This window comes from Martes martes, assembly GCF_963455335.1.
Source record: "Martes martes genome assembly, chromosome: 5".
In the NCBI taxonomy this organism is placed as follows: Eukaryota; Metazoa; Chordata; class Mammalia; order Carnivora; family Mustelidae; genus Martes; species Martes martes.
The window spans coordinates 127,867,226-127,884,819 of record NC_137892.1 but is presented as its reverse complement, the minus strand read 5'-3'; the positions used below and the strand labels follow the sequence as shown (position 1 = coordinate 127,884,819).

General features: G+C 37.0%; 1 protein-coding gene across 1 annotated transcript in view; it reads left to right on the top strand.

Annotated features, from left to right (window-relative positions):
* The window catches only part of ITGA1 (integrin subunit alpha 1), a 159,456-nt gene that overhangs the window by 63,667 nt on the left and 78,195 nt on the right, over positions 1-17,594 (top strand). Inside the window, exons 3-6 of the mRNA XM_080805080.1 lie at positions 4,283-4,395; positions 6,800-6,888; positions 6,995-7,106; positions 8,397-8,524. Of these exons, the coding sequence (XP_080661206.1) occupies positions 4,283-4,395; positions 6,800-6,888; positions 6,995-7,106; positions 8,397-8,524 (442 nt within the window). The remainder of the gene's footprint in view (positions 1-4,282; positions 4,396-6,799; positions 6,889-6,994; positions 7,107-8,396; positions 8,525-17,594) is intronic.

Sequence of the window (17,594 nt, the reverse complement as noted above, 5' to 3'; positions counted from 1 at the left end):
ATTTGAGGATTGCATAGGTGTTCCCCTGTTAACTGGGGAACTGCATGAATGGCTCCTCTGGTACCTCAGTTGGGACTGGAGGGTTTAAGATGCTTTAACTCACATGCCTGGCATTTCATGCTGTTGACTCAAGCACTGCTTCTCCCCCATGTGGCCTCTCATCCTCCATTAGGCTAGACTGGGTTTCTCCACAGCATGTGCTCTCAGATTTCCAAAAGAGTGAAGTGGAATCTGTAATGCATTTTTTTTTTAAATTATTGAAGTATAGTTGACATACAATGTTACATTAACTTCAGGTGTACAATGTATTGATTTGACAATTCTATACATTACTCAAGCCTCGGGAGTCACAGCGCCATTTCTGCTGCCTTCTATTTATCAAGTAAGTCCCAGTTTGACAGTAGGAAATACAGATTCTGTCTTAGGGAAGGACAGTGAAGGACAATGCCGCATTACAAAGAATATGAAAAATTTCCAAATCATCCACTGTGGTTTCAAACCTCTGAATACTGGGGCACCCAGATCCCTGCCTGGGAACTCAGTGGCCTTTCCTCACGTCTAAGACAAATTTTTCCTTCTGGATTCACCCCTTCTACCAGCTCAGGGGCTCTACTCTCTCTTCTGTAATATTAGCCTTTGTCATATTACTAGTTCTTTCTCAACATCATTATCAATATATGGATGCCTTCTATAATAAAATTAAACTCACCTCAAACACTTGATGGTTTGCCTGGGGGGGATAAAAAAGCCCACACATATTGACAAGGCCCATCTCCCTCATTTTTAGCCAAACATCTTAAAATAAAGTCTTCTCTTTACTCATGGCTCCCATTTTTTATATCCTTTCTGCTTTGGCTTTTGTGATACCACTGTTTCCTGATTCTCTCTCTCCTTCTCTGGACACTCCTATCAGTTCTCTTTCTTTGCTCACTAAAATCTTGTGTTATTTTTTTTCTTCAACTCTCTTTTTACTGTGTACTCTCTTAAGGCGGTAGTAGTATTTATGCTTGGGGCCTCAACCATGCTCAGATATGTTCCACGTGCTTTCTGAGATGGCCACCAGCAAGACTGAGCCCAGAGGCCTGTAGAAATAACCCATTATCAATGCACTCTACTGGCTTCTCTTCTCTCTATCATTTTCCCCACCTCCACATTTGTGTGGGCTTAGAATTGCCTCCCCAAAATCTACCTACACCAAAGTCTTTGTCTAGAGTCTGCTTTTGAGAGAACTCAAAGTAAGACAGCTTATATTCTAACTACTTATAGAATTGGTTCTCCCTTCCTCCCCACTTCCTAAATTCAGGTCCTGTTTTCTTGTCTGGGTCTAGAAACTCTTACCTTCTCTCTCTGAGTCTAATTTGCCCCTTTCCCAATTTATTCATTACATTGCAAGCAGATAAGCTCCACACAGATTTTGATCATTAAAAGCATTGGTGGTTCCCAACTCTCCCCTCCATACGATAAACCCAAAGTTCTCAGATCGAACTCTAGGAATGTTCATGATCTGGACACTGTTTGGCTTGACAGGCTCTACTTCTACTCCAGCTATGCTGAGCTACTTGAACTCACCAAAGGAGCTGTTTCTTCTTGCTCCTAAGACCTTGCTGATGTTGCACCAAGTTTTGACCTATCCAGTATTATAATAGTCCATTTATAGTTCTGCTTCCCCCCTAAGTTTGGAGCAACCTAAAAAAATTCTATTAATTCATATCCCCAGGGCCTAGTGTACATGCTGGGCCTGTAGAATGTTCTTAATAAATATTTTTCAATCTATCAAGCCTTAACTTAAATATTTTTCATAATAGTGGGCTCACTACTTTTCTCTAAACTCTCTTAATTATTAAGTTAATTTAATCAATCACATTACAAAAAGCTTTGAAAATATTGGGGAAAGAACACTAACCATAATTTCCTTAATGTACTATGGTTTTTGATGAACTCCCTTTTAATCTATGTTTTACATAGATATAGTAGTTCCGTTTTACAGATGAAGAAACTAAGGCACAGAGGGTAAGTGACTTGTCCTAAATCATATAGCTAAATAAGTGACAAAGCCATGATTTGAATGCATGAAGTGTGGCACCAAAGTTCATGCTGTGTTTAATGGAGAGGATTAAATTACTTAGTATATGGAAAGCACTTAGAACAGTATACGGGAGAAGGTATAGATTTAATAAGTGCCAGCTCTTGTTGTCATTGCTATTATGAGGAGTACATTCAATGTAATTTGGTATCATTCACCTTGAATTGTCATAGGTTTTCACTAAATGAGGCATATTTTTACTTTGAATTAGATCATAAATGATTTTAATATCACCATGCAATCTCATTAACTATTATTTTTAATGATTGTAATATTCTATAGAATGGCCCTGCGATACTTAGTTCTTGCTGTTGACTATATTTTTTCATTTTTTTATATTATATATAACACTATGAGCATTATTTTTATGCATCAAGCTTTTTCTCTTAATTTAGGCCACTTTTTAAAGATAGATTTCCAGAAGTAAGAATTATGCATTAAAAGGTTTAAGCATTTTTATGGTTTTTATGCATAACAAAAATGGCTTTACAAAAGCATTATATCATAGCTATATTTTAAGGAGCCTGTTCAACAATTCAATATTTCCATGTTATAAAACATTTTCATTACTACTACCTTTACCCAAAGAATTTCCACCAAAAAATCCCATTTCTTTTCACTATAAAAGACTTCCAAATATTTAGATTTCTTTTTTTTAAAGATTTTATTCATTTATTTGACAGAGAGAGAGATCACAAGTAGGCAGAGAGGCAGGCAGAGAGAGAGAGGGGAAGCACGCTCCCTGCTAAGCAAAGAGCCGGATGCGGGCCTCCATCCCAGCACCCTGAAATCATGACCTGAGCCGAAGGCAGAGACTTAACCCACTGAGCCACCCAGGTGCCCCTAGACTTCTTTTTAAATACATGCCTTCAACACCTACACTTCTATGGATCCTCTCAACTCTCCTTCAGATTATATACAAATATATTTATGCTAAGCATCCCCAACTTTCCCTCAAGTATCTCTGGTCTGACAAAATTACCAGGCACTTAGCCATCTGAGTCATAACTCCCAAATACATTCCATTGTGCCTGTGTCCCTCTTAATTTGGAGATTACAGACATGGTCTGACAGTGCAAAGCACAGAGGGGTGACCACTTTCCTTGACCAGGGCATCTATTTCCAGCAATGCAGCCTGAGGTCACATTAGCATTTTTGATACTAAAATACACTGTTGGCTCATGTTTACTTGTTAAATCCCCCATGTCTTTTTTACATGAACTCCTATTAAGTCAGGTTGCCCACATCTGTATTCATGTAGATGTAGTATGCAACTAAGTGGAGTTACTGACATAGTTTCATATTAAGTTTTAGCTAGTTTATTAAGTTTCTTGTTCCAGAATGTTGAGACACTTCTGGTTGCCCAAAGAGACATATTGATTTACTTGATGCATAACCGTATGCCTTCCATATCTTCACAAAAGTCATAAACAAAGATACAGGCTAAGACAATCCCAAGTACATTCTTATGGCACATAATTAAAGTCCTTTGGTTGATAGTCATCAGCATCTTTGTATATAGCTTTTCAGCCAGCAGTGAATCAGCAGCTGTGAATCCACCCAAGTGCCTTAAAAATCAACCACATTCATTTACCCTGTTCCTGAAGATATCACAGGAAACTTTGTTAAATGGCTTCCTTGGACTGAAATAAATCATGACTATATTTCTTCATTAATTATTATTAAAATGATTTTATAATTCTGTCCAAAAAGACAGTAAGTGATTTTAAGCTGGGTCCACAACTATCCTTATTTTCTAAGTGCTTACAAACTAGTATATACTAATATTAAATCTTATGATAATCAAATGTTTATATTTGCTAACTTCTCTATGAATTATCAGTTCCTCATAGGAAAAAGTCTTTTATACTTCCATGTATGTTTTCTAAACTAACACAGCAGCAGGCTTAAAGATAATTACTATTTTAGCCCCCAAATAAAATATATAATAAAATAATATATAATACAATAAATAAAACATACTGAAATCTCTCCTCTATATATCTTAAGGTTTTTTAATACAGATCAACCTGCAATTTGAAGATACTCAGCTTATTTTTAATAAATTACATCAGTAACAGAGGGTAACAATCTGGTTATGTCTATGAGAATTACTGTCATTGTCTTAGAACTCATCATAAAATAAAATAAAATGTTTCCTTTTATTCAAAAATGCTAACTGAGTTATTTAACTTCCAGGGTACTTATTGGTTCTCCTTTAGTTGGTCAACCCAAGAACAGAACTGGAGATGTCTATAAGTGTCCAGTTGGAAGAGGCAAACCCTTACCTTGCATAAAGTTGGATCTACCAGGTATGTAAAGTTAAAACGTTAAAGTCTGATCCTAAACTATACCCAGTATTCTCATTAAAAATACATTTTAACGCAAGAAAAAATTGCAAGAATCTGTAAACATTCATTTCCTATCATTCAGATTCACGTAAAATGACATTTTGATTCTGTCTGCCCTTCATTTGCTTTAGAATTCATGATAAAATATCCATAGATTTAGAAATAAAAGACCTTTCCAGATAACCCCACCCATTACATTGCCTCCACAAAATTGAACTGTTCCTTTTTTAAAAGAAAATAGCACAGGAATTGTAATATATAAATTCTTTTAAAGAGAATAACACAAAGCAAATTTACATAGATATGTTGGGTAGAAATATCACTGTAATTAGAACATTACTAGAAAATTCCTACTAAAACTATCCAAGAATTAGAATCCTATCAGTGTTCTATACAGTGTTGAAACCATTAAATTGATATGTATTTTACAAGTTTAATTTCAATATTGCATTTTTTGGTTTTCTTTTTTTCAATTTCCTATTTGTTTGTTTACTATGAATATTTTTCCTTTACATTCATGAGCATAGTTATAATAACTGCTTTAATATCCTTGCCTGGTAATTATAACATCTGGAATATCTCAATATCATTTCCATTTTTTACCTTTCTCTTTGAGGCTGAGTCATATTTTCCTGTTTTGTCTTGTGTTTAGTAATTTTGAATTGTATCTTGGATTATACTTTGGAGTTATAAGTGTGGAGATTTTAGATCTGTTATGTGTCTTTGAATACTCTCAAACTTTTTGGTTTAGCAGACAGTTTACTTGGCTGAACTCAATTTCCAAACCGCAGTGAGAAGCAGTCAAAATCTCTATTCAGGTCTTCTTATTGTAGCAGAGCTGTCTGAAGTTTACCCTGAGCATGCACAGTTCAAGTCCTTCACATATTTGGACAGAACATACATGTATATGTTGGAACTCTCTTTTTGTGGTTCTACTTTCCAACATACACCCCCCCCCTCACTTTGCAGTTGCTATCATTACTCCAATTTCTGTCCTCTGTTTCTTCAAAACATTAAGACTTTGAGTTTTATTTGAGTTTTAGCCACTGATGAGGGCCTTCTCTTCAGGGAAAACAAAAATATAAACAGGAAACTCACCCAGTGCTAATCTTTTCTCACAAGTACATACTTGCCTCCAGTTTCTATCTGCTTTTGGTTGCTTTCCAGTGCCTTCAGATGGTTGTTACTTTTTTTCTCCTTTTCCTAGAGTTATAGTTGTTATTTGCAAAAGACGTGTTCTGATAGGAGCTACTCTTTCACTAGTGGAAACTGTAATAGAGTTTTAACATTAGCGTGGAGATTTTAACTACACCAACAGTGGAGAAGTTCCTGCTATAGTCCCTATTGTCCCAGGAATCCTCATCCTGGGTCTACTCTAGTATAAAAAACTCTAATCCAGATTATTTAAGACCAGTGTAGACAATAGCCCAGTTCCAGGTGCTTTCAAGGCAAACCAGACTAAACTCTGGGACAAAGACCATTGTCAGAGTAAGAAGATAGTGTGACCATTCAAGAATCTCTGCTTCCATTCCCCGCTTGAAGTTATATATAGTCTTAGGTAGGAAAGACTTCTCGGCTTGAACAGTGAGATAAATCTTTCTTGAACCTCAGTTTTACCACTTTCAAATATTTCAACATTCTGCTAAGCAGGGTTTAGAAGATTTTGATTTTCCTGTCCAAAGTTTTTTTTTTCTTTTTTCAATATGAATAACTGGAAATTCTTGCCAATTTTGCCAGGTTGGCATGCTTCAAGATCCAATGTTCTTATCTTGAATGTCAAATGGTGTCCCTTCATTGTCTTTCTTCTATCCAGATGTCCTGACCACTGCTCATTCTTGCTCCAGTTTTCTTTGTTACCCTCATGATGTCTCCATGATGGTGAAATTAATGGTCATAAACTTATATCTGAGGGGGTTTTTTTTCTTCTCTACTACTCACTTTCCCTCTTGTCAGAAATCACGTTTTATCATTAGTTATTTATAAACATATAGACATAATATGCAAGATAGGTATGTAAGTTTACATTATACCTATAATATTATGAGATTAAATATTTTTTTTGTTTTAATTAGCAAAAATGTGTGAAAGGCTATCCTACATTCTCTCATTGCCCCAATCGTTCTGCATTCTTTTACAGTTCAACAAAACTATTTGAGACAGTTATCCAGACAAAGTTTCTGGGACATAAGCCAGGTTTTCAGCCTTAGCTTTTTCATTATATTCCTTAATAATACTTTGAAGACTATTTAGTTGAATCAGAACAAGAATGTGCTATGATATGAGCAAAACAAATAGGATATCTTAATGAAAAGACACTTAATTATACTTTATTTTCCACCCTCATAAAATTTTATTCTATTTTTAGTTAATACATCAATTCCCAATGTCACAGAAGTAAAGGAGAACATGACATTTGGATCAACTTTAGTCACCAACCCAAACGGAGGGTTTCTGGTAAGAAAGCAAAGAGTTGGTTAATGAACCAAGAATGCTGTCATTGTAAGTCTTTATAAAAATCTGTTATATAATTTTTAATCTTATGGTTTTTAATTTTTAAAAGGCATGTGGCCCTTTATATGCCTATAGATGTGGACATTTGCATTACACAACTGGAATCTGTTCCGATGTCAGCCCCACATTTCAAGTCATGAACTCCATTGCTCCCGTACGAGGTACGCATTTTATGCAATGTTCTTACATGTTTGAAAAGTCTAAGCAATGAATGAGACATGTGTATACAGAGTAGCATACCAAAAAGCCTGAAGTATTTTCTCAGCTACCAGCATTACCAATTTAGGTAAATGTTTGCTTTGCCAATATATAACCAAACCCCACTGCTATTTTTGGAGCTGATTATTAGTGTAAATAACCTTTAACAGAGTCTTGTTTAAACCTCATAGCTAAAGCTGTCACATTGTTTTTATTTAAAGAATGGGTCTCTTTGAAGAAAGTAATCTCATTTGAAATACACTCAGAATGAGAGCAGTTACACTGTTGGGAATGCAAATTGGTGCAGCCACTTTGGAGAACAGTGTAGAGATTCCTCAAGAAATTAAAAATAGAGCTTCCCTATGACCCTGCAATTGCACTACTGGGTATTTACCCCAAAGGTACAGATGGAGTGAAAAGAAGGGCCATCTGTACCCCAATGTTTATAGCAGCAATGGCCATGGTCGCCAAACTGTGGAAAGAACCAAGATGCCCTTCAATGGACGAATGGATAAGGAAGATGTGGTCCATATACACTATGGAGTATTATGCCTCCATCAGAAAGGACGAATACCCAACTTTTGTAGCAACATGGACAGGACTGGAAGAGATTATGCTGAGTGAAATAAGTCAAGCAGAGAGAGTCAAGTATCATATGGTTTCACTTATTTGTGGAGCATAACAAATAATATGGAGGACAAGGGTAGATGGAGAGGAGAAGGGAGTTGAGGGAAATTGGAAGGGGAGGTGAACCATGAGAGACTATGGACTCTGAAAAACAACCTGAGGGTTTTGAAGGGGCAGGGGGTGGGAGGTTGGGGGGAACCAGGTGGTGGGTATTAGGGAGGGCATGGATTGTATGGAGCACTGGGTGTGGTGAAAAAACAATGAATACTGTTACGCTGAAAAGAAATAAAAAATTAAAAAAAAAAAAAAAGAATGAGAGCAGTTAGATAAAATTCATATTGAGAAAATTTCCAAAGGTAACTCATACAATGTTGACTAAAATTAAGTAGAGATGAGTTTTACTTGGTAAGAATTGCAAACCAATTGCTATTGAATGCAGTAGTATTTCCCAGCTTTACTTTTCCTAAAACTAATTTTTCTGATTATAAAAGCAATGCGTTCACTATGTAGACTATCAGCTTATTTTTTAAAATGAGGTTATTTCAGCTGTGAAAACACTCCATACACCTTCATACTACCTAAAAAGATAAATTCTAAATTTACACAGTTGACTCCTTTTGTTACAGAATGCAGCACCCAGCTGGACATAGTCATAGTGCTGGATGGCTCCAACAGTATTTACCCCTGGGAGAGTGTTACAGCTTTTTTAAATGACCTTCTTGAAAGAATGGATATTGGTCCTAAACAGACACAGGTATGTGACTATGCATTTTGACTTCTATTGTTCTAAAGATAAAAATGCACAGATTTTTAATAATACAAAATACTCTGAAAATAAATTAATCAATAAAGCTAATATTCAGGATGAATTTTATATTCTATATCTCTGAACTGGAAGACCCTGCTATTTTCTAAACAGAAAATATTATGAAAGCTGCCATTTCTAATGCTCTTGGAAAATATTCCCTATAAATCTCTGTAAAATCATAATTATATAATGTAACCACCTTTGGTAGTATCAAAAAAAGGTTTCAGAATTTGTGGAAACTAATCTAACATCCCAAAGAACACATTATATTACAATCTCCTTTCTCATATAAGTAAATTCGTAAGTGACCACAAGATATCACTTAAGGTCCATTTATTCTGATATTTAATAATGTCTTTTCTTAAGCAAAAAACCATGTTTTAGGTACAGTTAAATTGAATAGTTGGTTTGCCTTTTTTTTATTTCTCCTCATGAGTATCTGTTTCTAAACACATCCCCTTTATTGCCTTTAAATGAAATGAAAGTTCTTGTGTGACTCTCCCACTTTAGACACTGAGTTTGGGTTTAACTAATCTAATGTTAATTAAACATTTATGGCCTTAAAATATGAAGATGACAGTGGATAACAGGCAAATTAAATGTCAGAGTGAAGTCAGTGCCTTGAGAGCAGAAATTAGCATAGGAGTCAGAGTCAAAATGGTTGTTGCATGGTTTGGAGACTGCAGGAGAGCACAGGACCCTTTAGCACTGCACATGCAGACCAATGTCTTTCCTTTTGTCTCTGAGAGCTCTACTTTTGGAGAAATTTCTGAGGCACTGAAAACGTGGTCTGATTGCATTAATGTTCCACACATAGTGCAGGACAGATACACAGATATGTGTGTATGTGTGTATATATATATGATATGCTTGTATATGTTTCTGTATATGTATACTTATAAATATAAATATATATACACATATATATGTAATGAATTTTCCCAAAAGGAGGTAGTTGAAGATTGCAAATTTGATGCAGACCTCAAAGTGAAATTAGAGGCTGAATATGTAAGAGCTAGGTGAAGGGCAAGCCTTTGTATATCCTACTGTACAATAAAGAACATCTTGAAATCAGTATAAAATTATTTTTTTTAATGTACTTTTATACATCACAAAATGTAATTTTCCGGGATGCAAGTTTCTCATTTGCAATTAATCTTCCCAAGTGAATTACCAGAGGTTTGGAGAGGATATTATATCTCTTCTTGCTACATGGCATAAGGCAGCCTGTGTCCTTTAAAAGACCACTCCAGAATTGTGACTTGCTCCTCCGTCTGGTCCAATTTTTTTCCCCCTTCTGAGGACCTCTCTCTTCCTTCTTTCCTCTCTTCCCTTATCCTTTCTCTCCTTGGTCAATAAGATTTCATAGAGCCATAAAATTGAAGCTGGGCAGAATTGTAGAGGTCATTTAGCCCCAAATCTCAATTTATGGAGGGGGTGGGAGAGGCTAAGTAACTTGTTTATGGTTTCCTGCTTATTGATGACCCATCAGAAACCATAGCTTCCCAACTGCAGTCAAGCTCTCTGTCCTCGCTGAGACCTCTGCTTCTGGAGAAGTTTCAGAGCTAGTCCTAAATGTTAGGTCTCTAGTTCTTTTCATTTCATCATGACTGTCCCTGTCCTTCCACGGCCAGCCCCATGGCACAGTCATCCCTGACCTGACACACCTGCCATGAGGTGGCTGGACCACAGCTCTGTCCTCTCTCACTACCTTCCCCATGATGTACTTTCTTCCCTTCCACCTGTTTTGCCCACCCCATTTGCTTCCTTATCCAGTCCTTTTTTTCCAAATCTAAGAGTAGTCTTGGAATAGTGTTTTTTTTTTTTAAGATTTTTATTTATTTATTTGACAGGCAGAGATCACAAGTAAGCAGAGAGGCAGGCAGATAGAGAGAGAGCTGGAAGCAGGCTCCCTGCTGAGCAGAGAGCCTGACGTGGGGCTCAATCCCGGGACCCCAGGATCATGACCTGAGCCGAAAGCAGAGGCTTTAACCCACTGAGCCACCCAGGTGCCCCTTGGAATAGTTTTTAATTTCTAGTAATTTTTAGTCATCTGGAAATTTTATTTTCTTTTAAATCCATCTATCTGTTTCACCATAAAAAATTATTTATCTGTAGCTATTTGTGGACATTAGTGCAGCGGTGACATGTTTGAAGTTGCTCCACAACTTCAAGAAGGAAATCTACAAGACTCTCTTAGAAAAATAATCACTGCCTCAGTGGGGATCTGTGCCAATGACTCAGTTTTGTAAAGAAATAGGTAACAATCAGTTGCTTACCTGCCAAGCCATTCTGCTGCAATTTTGATGTTTCTGTTCCACTAAGACTGTAATTAATTTTATATTTCTATAGTGAAAGTCCTAATAGAGGAGCTGTTCTGCCAGCCACCAGTGGAATTCTAGCCTGCTGGGGTGGGCTCTATAGAGTCCTATGTCTTTGTTAGGGGGAACAATCACTCTATTCAGAGGCATAGGGGCCAGCCCTTAAGGGTTCAGACGCTACCAGCGAATGGGAGGAAAATGATCATACTCCAAGACAGAAGAGTCTGGTCACATTTACTCAGTTCTGGGACCCCATTCCACAGAGTGGGTATTTCAGATTGCAATCCTGTACACTGAGTCGTTTGTGATATCTGCCAATGTCACCAAGGAAACCTTCTTCCCAAGGAGAAACGAGCTTCTTAAATGGCTGAATTTTTATGTCACATTTTGCTTGTGTAATTCATTGTGGAGTTTAGCCATACTCCTTCATTCATTTACTCGAATGTTTTTCCTGAGGGTTTCCAGTGTACCAGGCTCTGTGCTAGAGCTTGGATAATCGTGGAAAATAAGACAGACACCGCCACTGTCCTCATAGGGCTTCTGTACAATGCGGTGTTTCTCCAAAAGTGGCTCATAGAATTTCTTTTTCCAAATCCCTGAGGTGCTTGGGCTATACCCCACATTTTTAGAATCAGAGTCTCTCAGGGTGGGACTAGGAGCCTGCGTTTTAAGTAAGCAAGCTACATGATTCTTAAACATGGTAAAGTTTGAAAAATACGAGACTAATGCATTATTACATATTGATGTGTATGTGCGTCTGGTGCCTCTCTAGATACAGACTTTATATCATCTTTTAATCCTTTTTAGTGACCAGCCAGTACTTTGCTGTGATATAGTGGGCCCTTAATGAGACTCTGTTGAATAAATGTATATATCATAATTAATGCTTTTAAAAATTTTTCTCTTATAGGTTGACATTTAATGAGACACTTTTTCTGTAACTGGCATTATAATATTATTTTAAGGATATTACCTTATACTTTACCTTATACCTTATACTACTTTAATGTTTATACTTCAGTATTTTCTAATCTTTTTCTATTTTGGCTTCAGTTGTATTGATGATTTGTAAGTAATTATCTAAATGAAATAGATTGAAAAGAACATATTTGCTAAGCCATCGATTTGCTAATCTGTATTTAATAGGGTTTTGAGTGTAACATATTTAAACTCCCTTTAAAGTTTGACCTTCCTTCAGTGGATTCAGAAAAGAAATTTGTTTGTAGAAATTTTGGAATAATACTTCCTCTTCAAAGAAATGTGTACTGAGAAGTATGGTTATCTTTCATGTGGTCTTATAATAATTCTCTCCAAAAACACAACTTATTTTAAACAACCATTTTTTCCCCTGACTCATTATAACATAATTTAATTAAGTTTGGGTTGTTTTGTGTTTTGTTTTTGTTTTTATTTGTTTCAATTTTAAAAACCCAGTTCTGCTTTAAGATTGGCAGAATTCGCTTCTGGAATTTTTCCTCCCAAGTACTTAGCCTCCACCGCAGGGTATGGTGGCGTGCACCTGTAGTCCCAGCTACTTGAGAGGCTGAGGCAGGAGGATTGCTTGGGCCAAGGAGCTCTGGACTGTAGCGTGCTATGCCAATTGAGTGTGCGCACTAAGTTCATCATCAATAAGGCAACCTGCCAAGAGCAGGGGGACCACCAGATTGCCTAAGGAGGGATGAACCTGCCCAGGTTGGAAACGGCAGAGATCAATTACTTATCCTCCCTGCCTTCATTCCTGAAATGGGAAGATATAAAAATAAATTGTGAGAGAGGCTACAGATAGAAAACTAAGAGCTAGATGGTGAATTCTTAGACTCCTCATCCACCTCAAGGGTATAAAAGAATTAAGAAGAGAGTTGAGGGGATTTGTGAAGATTTCTCTCTAAAAAGAGCCTAGTGAGAAAGGCTTCAGTGGGATCATGCAATGAGCCCAGTGTGTCCACTAAAGTTGGGACACACCATTGACTAGTGCCTGACCCCTGCCTGAAATACCTAAGGGGTGAGATAGCAGCCAACCAGCTCCTGACAGGCAATCAGATGAGAGGTAGCTGCAGTCGAATTGGCCTGCAGGTCCAGGATCCGTGAGTACAAAGAAGTGTGTGTTTATGAGTCATCGTGGAATCGTGCTAGGTCCTGTTCATAGACTCTTCTGGAGGTGAGCAGAGCCTTCTGCAAAAAAAAGAGCAGAGGACATCCCTGATGTCTAGGGACTGCAGTAGTGAAATGTATTCACTCAGACAAGGATGTAAGTAAAGGGAAATCTGCAGAGAACCCACATGAAGGCTGTTAACACCTTATAGCATCTGATCCATCTCAGGATAGCACCAGTCAAGTAAGAATTCCTGTATCCTTTATTCATCTCCCCACCCTTGTTCCTGGAGAGGTCAGAAACTGCAGCTAACGATCTAAGGGAAGGTGAGTAAAGAAACAAAGAAACAGCCAGTTGTGCCCCTTTGCCACCTACATGCTTCTCACCCACTATAAGTAAGTAGGTAAGTAAAGGGAGCAGAGAAAAATTAACTACAAATCAACTTCGATATTTTATCTTCTTGAGTTTGTTTTAATTTAGGTTGAACTATATGAAATTGTTGTTATTTGATCTTTTTTTTTAACCTAGAAATATAACAATTTCATGTGGTACAACCTAAATTAAAATACAGTGGACCCTAGAACAATGTGAAGGTTAGGGGCACTGACTCCCTGCGTTGTTAAAAATCTGCATATAACTTTTGATTGCCTGAGAACTTAACTATTAATAGTCCATATTATTGGAAGCTGTATTATTAGTCCATAGTATTGGAAGCCCTACCAATAACACAAGTAATGGATGAACACATAGTGTATATGTTATACATATTATATACTATATTCTTACAATAAAATAAGGTAGAGAAAAGAAAATGTTATTAAAAAATCATAAGGAAGAGGGACGCCTGGGTGGCTCAGTCGGTTAAGCGGCTGCCTTCGGCTCAGGTCATGATCCCAGCGTCCTGGGATCGAGTCCCACATCGGGCTCCTTGCTCGGCGGGGAGCCTGCTTCTCCCTCTGCCTCTGCCTACCACTCTGTCTGCCTGTGCTCGCTCGTTCTCTCTCTAACAAATAAATAAATTAAAAAAAATTTAAAAAATCATAAGGAAGAGAAAACACATTTACAGTACTATATTGTATTTACAAAAAAAAAAAAAAAAGCATGTATCCGTGGACCCACACTGTTCAAACCTGTGTTGCTTAAGGGTCAAATTATATAGGTCTTTTTGTTAAACAGATATTTTAAAATTTACATTCTGACTATACCTCATGAGTCCTTGTTTATTATATTGAGTATAGTCATGCACTTAGTACAAGATGTAAAGATGAAATATAATAGCCTATTCTCTGCAGTCATAGATTTGTCACTTAGTAACTGCATGTATTGAAAAGTAGTTGCAAAGATGTGAAAGTAGTTGTCAACACAATGAAAAAAACAAAGGAAGGAAGGGAGAAGGATGGAAAACAAATAAAAAAAGCTTACATTAAGGAGTGCACTTGTGATGAGCACAGAATAATGTGTGGAAATGTTGAATCACACCATAGTGTACACCCGAAACTAATATAACACTGTATATTAACTAAGTGGAATTAAAATTTAAAAACTTAAAAAAATAAAATGTCCATATGACAATTAGTATACATTAGGAAATTGCAACATGATGACAAAAAAATCAACTCCAAATAGTTACTCAAAATTTCTTCCATGTTTCTGTGTGGCCCCATTAAGACTTTTGAAACATACTGAAGGAAATTTTGTAAACCAGTTTTTTACCCAAGACAGAGTAAAGGCTATAAAATTGCCTTTTAAAAAACCACCTATAAAAACAAACCTGAAACACTCTGAGCTTGCCATAAAAGATATGATGGTGTAAACATTATGGAGGCCTTATTGATCCTCAATACCTAAACATAACATTGCTTTTAATAATAAATGAGAATGATATAAATATGCCAAATACGAGTGCATTACCCTAAATAAAACCAGTAAATTGTGAGACTTGATATAAAAGTGAAATATACTAATGGAACAATGTCTATATTGTTGCTATCAAGAGTGTAGCATAACATTAAACCAGGCAAAATGAAAGAGAGAACTTAATTAAATTTTAGGAATATTATTTATCTTTCTTTTTACTGTACATTTTATGGCCATTTCCCTAGAAGCCTTAAATATGAGGTCTGATTCATTGTTTTGAAGTCTGAAAAGAAGCCTAACTGCGCCTTGCAACCATATCCTTGTCAATCAGGCTCTAGTTTCTGACAGTGGTGCTGTGAAGGAGGTCAATCTTCTTGATCACTAACCACCCAGTCTACATTTTCCCCTACTTCCGTGCATAAAGTCACCTGCGTTGCCTTTCCAAGGTAAAGTTCAGATCATAGCATTTCCCTGAATAAAAAAAATCTATCTCTGCCTGCTGAATAGTATCCAAGCCCTCCCATGGATTATATGGCATCTGTCACCTGGCACCAGTCATTGCCACTGCCCCCTGCCTCCCTGGTGCCTTGTTGCCTCCCTTCTTGCTCTGCGGCACCCCCTCTTCTGGCCTTCCCTGAACACATCACCCGTGTCCACATGAGTCCCTCTGTCCAAAGAGCCCTTCTCCACCCCAGGCCCTAGGTACTAGGTAAACTTCATAGACTCAGTTCCGATGTCACTTGCTCTGTCACTTTCTACCCCTGCTTCTCATAAACAATTCTTTCTCCTCCCATGTTCCTGTACCCTGTGCTCACCCTTCACTTACTGCTCTCATCAGTTGGTAGCACTACTCTTTGCTTCATGTGTCTGTCTCTCCTGGCAGACTATGAATTCCACTTTGACAGCATGGTGCCTTAATGCTTTTATTTATGGCATACAATTTAGAGTGTTAGGTGTTGCCAAACACATAGGAGATAAATCATTTGGGTTGGGAAAATGTCATTGCTGGGATTTTTCTCTTTGTGTTAAAAATCACTGTTGTAATGACCTCCTTCTCTCACTCTATTTCATGAAGTCACTGAGCTAGAAGTACTTGTTTGTGGGGACTGTCCCCACAAACACCCCTTTACATTAGATTTCAGGTTTTTCTTTGCAGATGTTCCATCCCTAGCCCCATTCACTTCTCATCCTGATTTCTGCCAGTCTTCTGTCTCCTCAGAACCTTACTTTTACTCTATCTTTGCATTTTTTAATTTGGATGAGTTTCATTGTGGCAGCATCCAAGAGGGCAGCTAAAGACACCCTTTTCCTAGGACTTATATCTATCATCTATCAATTTTATGTTTCTGAGGACTCATTTCATCTCCTTGGAAACCAGTCTCATTTATGTCCCTCTCCATAGTGACAAGAGGTTAAGCATGGTTTCAGCTAACGTAGCCTCAAAATGGCCTGTGCTGATGGTTCACTTGGACTGCAATCTGTATTATTACCACATCATACTCTGACTTAATTACATTAGAAGCATATTACAGGGCAGGGCTTTTGTACCATAGTTTGGTAAAAGGAAATAGAAAATTGGTCAGACACAAAGCCTGAGCTCTTTTCATGTTAAACAATTGTGCATCTTACAGAGAAAACTTCATTATTTTACCCTATCATTATTTCCCCAAAGAAGCCATTAAGTTGGTAATGTTAATTGTTGAATGAAAGCCCAGAAACTTAGTTTGTGCTAGAAATAAAAATTTAGGCACTGCTGTTATAACAGTGACTTAACAATACAAAGTAATAATATAACTCTAAATGAGAAAATAATTCCATTCCTTCATAGCTCTTTGACTTAATACACTTAATATCTATTTTGTACACTTTTCTTTCTTAAACTTCTTTGTCATTCTGCTGTAACTTGAAGTTTCATGAGAGAAAAATGAGAAGGCCCTCCTTTCAGTGATTTCTTTTATATTTCTCACATTCACTTTCCTACTCTTTCTTCTCGACCCCCCAAAAGAAACAAAGCCTCTTAGATAATTAATTCATTGTAATTCAGCAGATATATATGAAGTATCTTATTGATTGAATATTATGCTAGATGTCATGGGCAGTTTGAAAAATGAATGAATGAATGAATGAATGAATAAAAACTTTGTCCCTGAACCCAAAAGACTTCCAACATAGAAATGAGATAAAATCTTATGTTTGGGTAACTACAGTACATGATATTGTATCATGACTATAACAAAGGTAAGTGAGGCAGAACAATTAATTGATCTTTACAAGTTGGTAACCGTATTGTAAAGAAATGTTTTCCAAACTGTGTTGCTTAAGGTGTTGAATATGTTCCTCGCAAAGAATATTCTGTTAAATAACAATAAAATGTACCAGGTCTTCCAATTCATGATTCACAATTCATGTTTTCATATTAAAGATTCTAAGAGCACTTTCATTTTTTCTAAATATTTATTTATTATTTTAGAGAGGAGGGGAGGGGAAGAGGGAGAGAGAGAATCACAAACAGACTCCCACTAAGCGTGGAGCCCAATGCAGGACTCAGTCTCACAACCTCGAGATCAGGACCCCACTTGAAACCAAGATTCGATCACCCAACTGACTGGGACGCCCAGGGCCCCCCTGAGAGCACTTTCAAAAGAATTTGCTTATGAGTCAGAGTAGAGCAACTGGGGACAGGAGTAAGAGGAAAGCCTTGGTCTTTTGCATTTGAAATTTGTGGCTTTTTTTTTTTTAAGTTAAT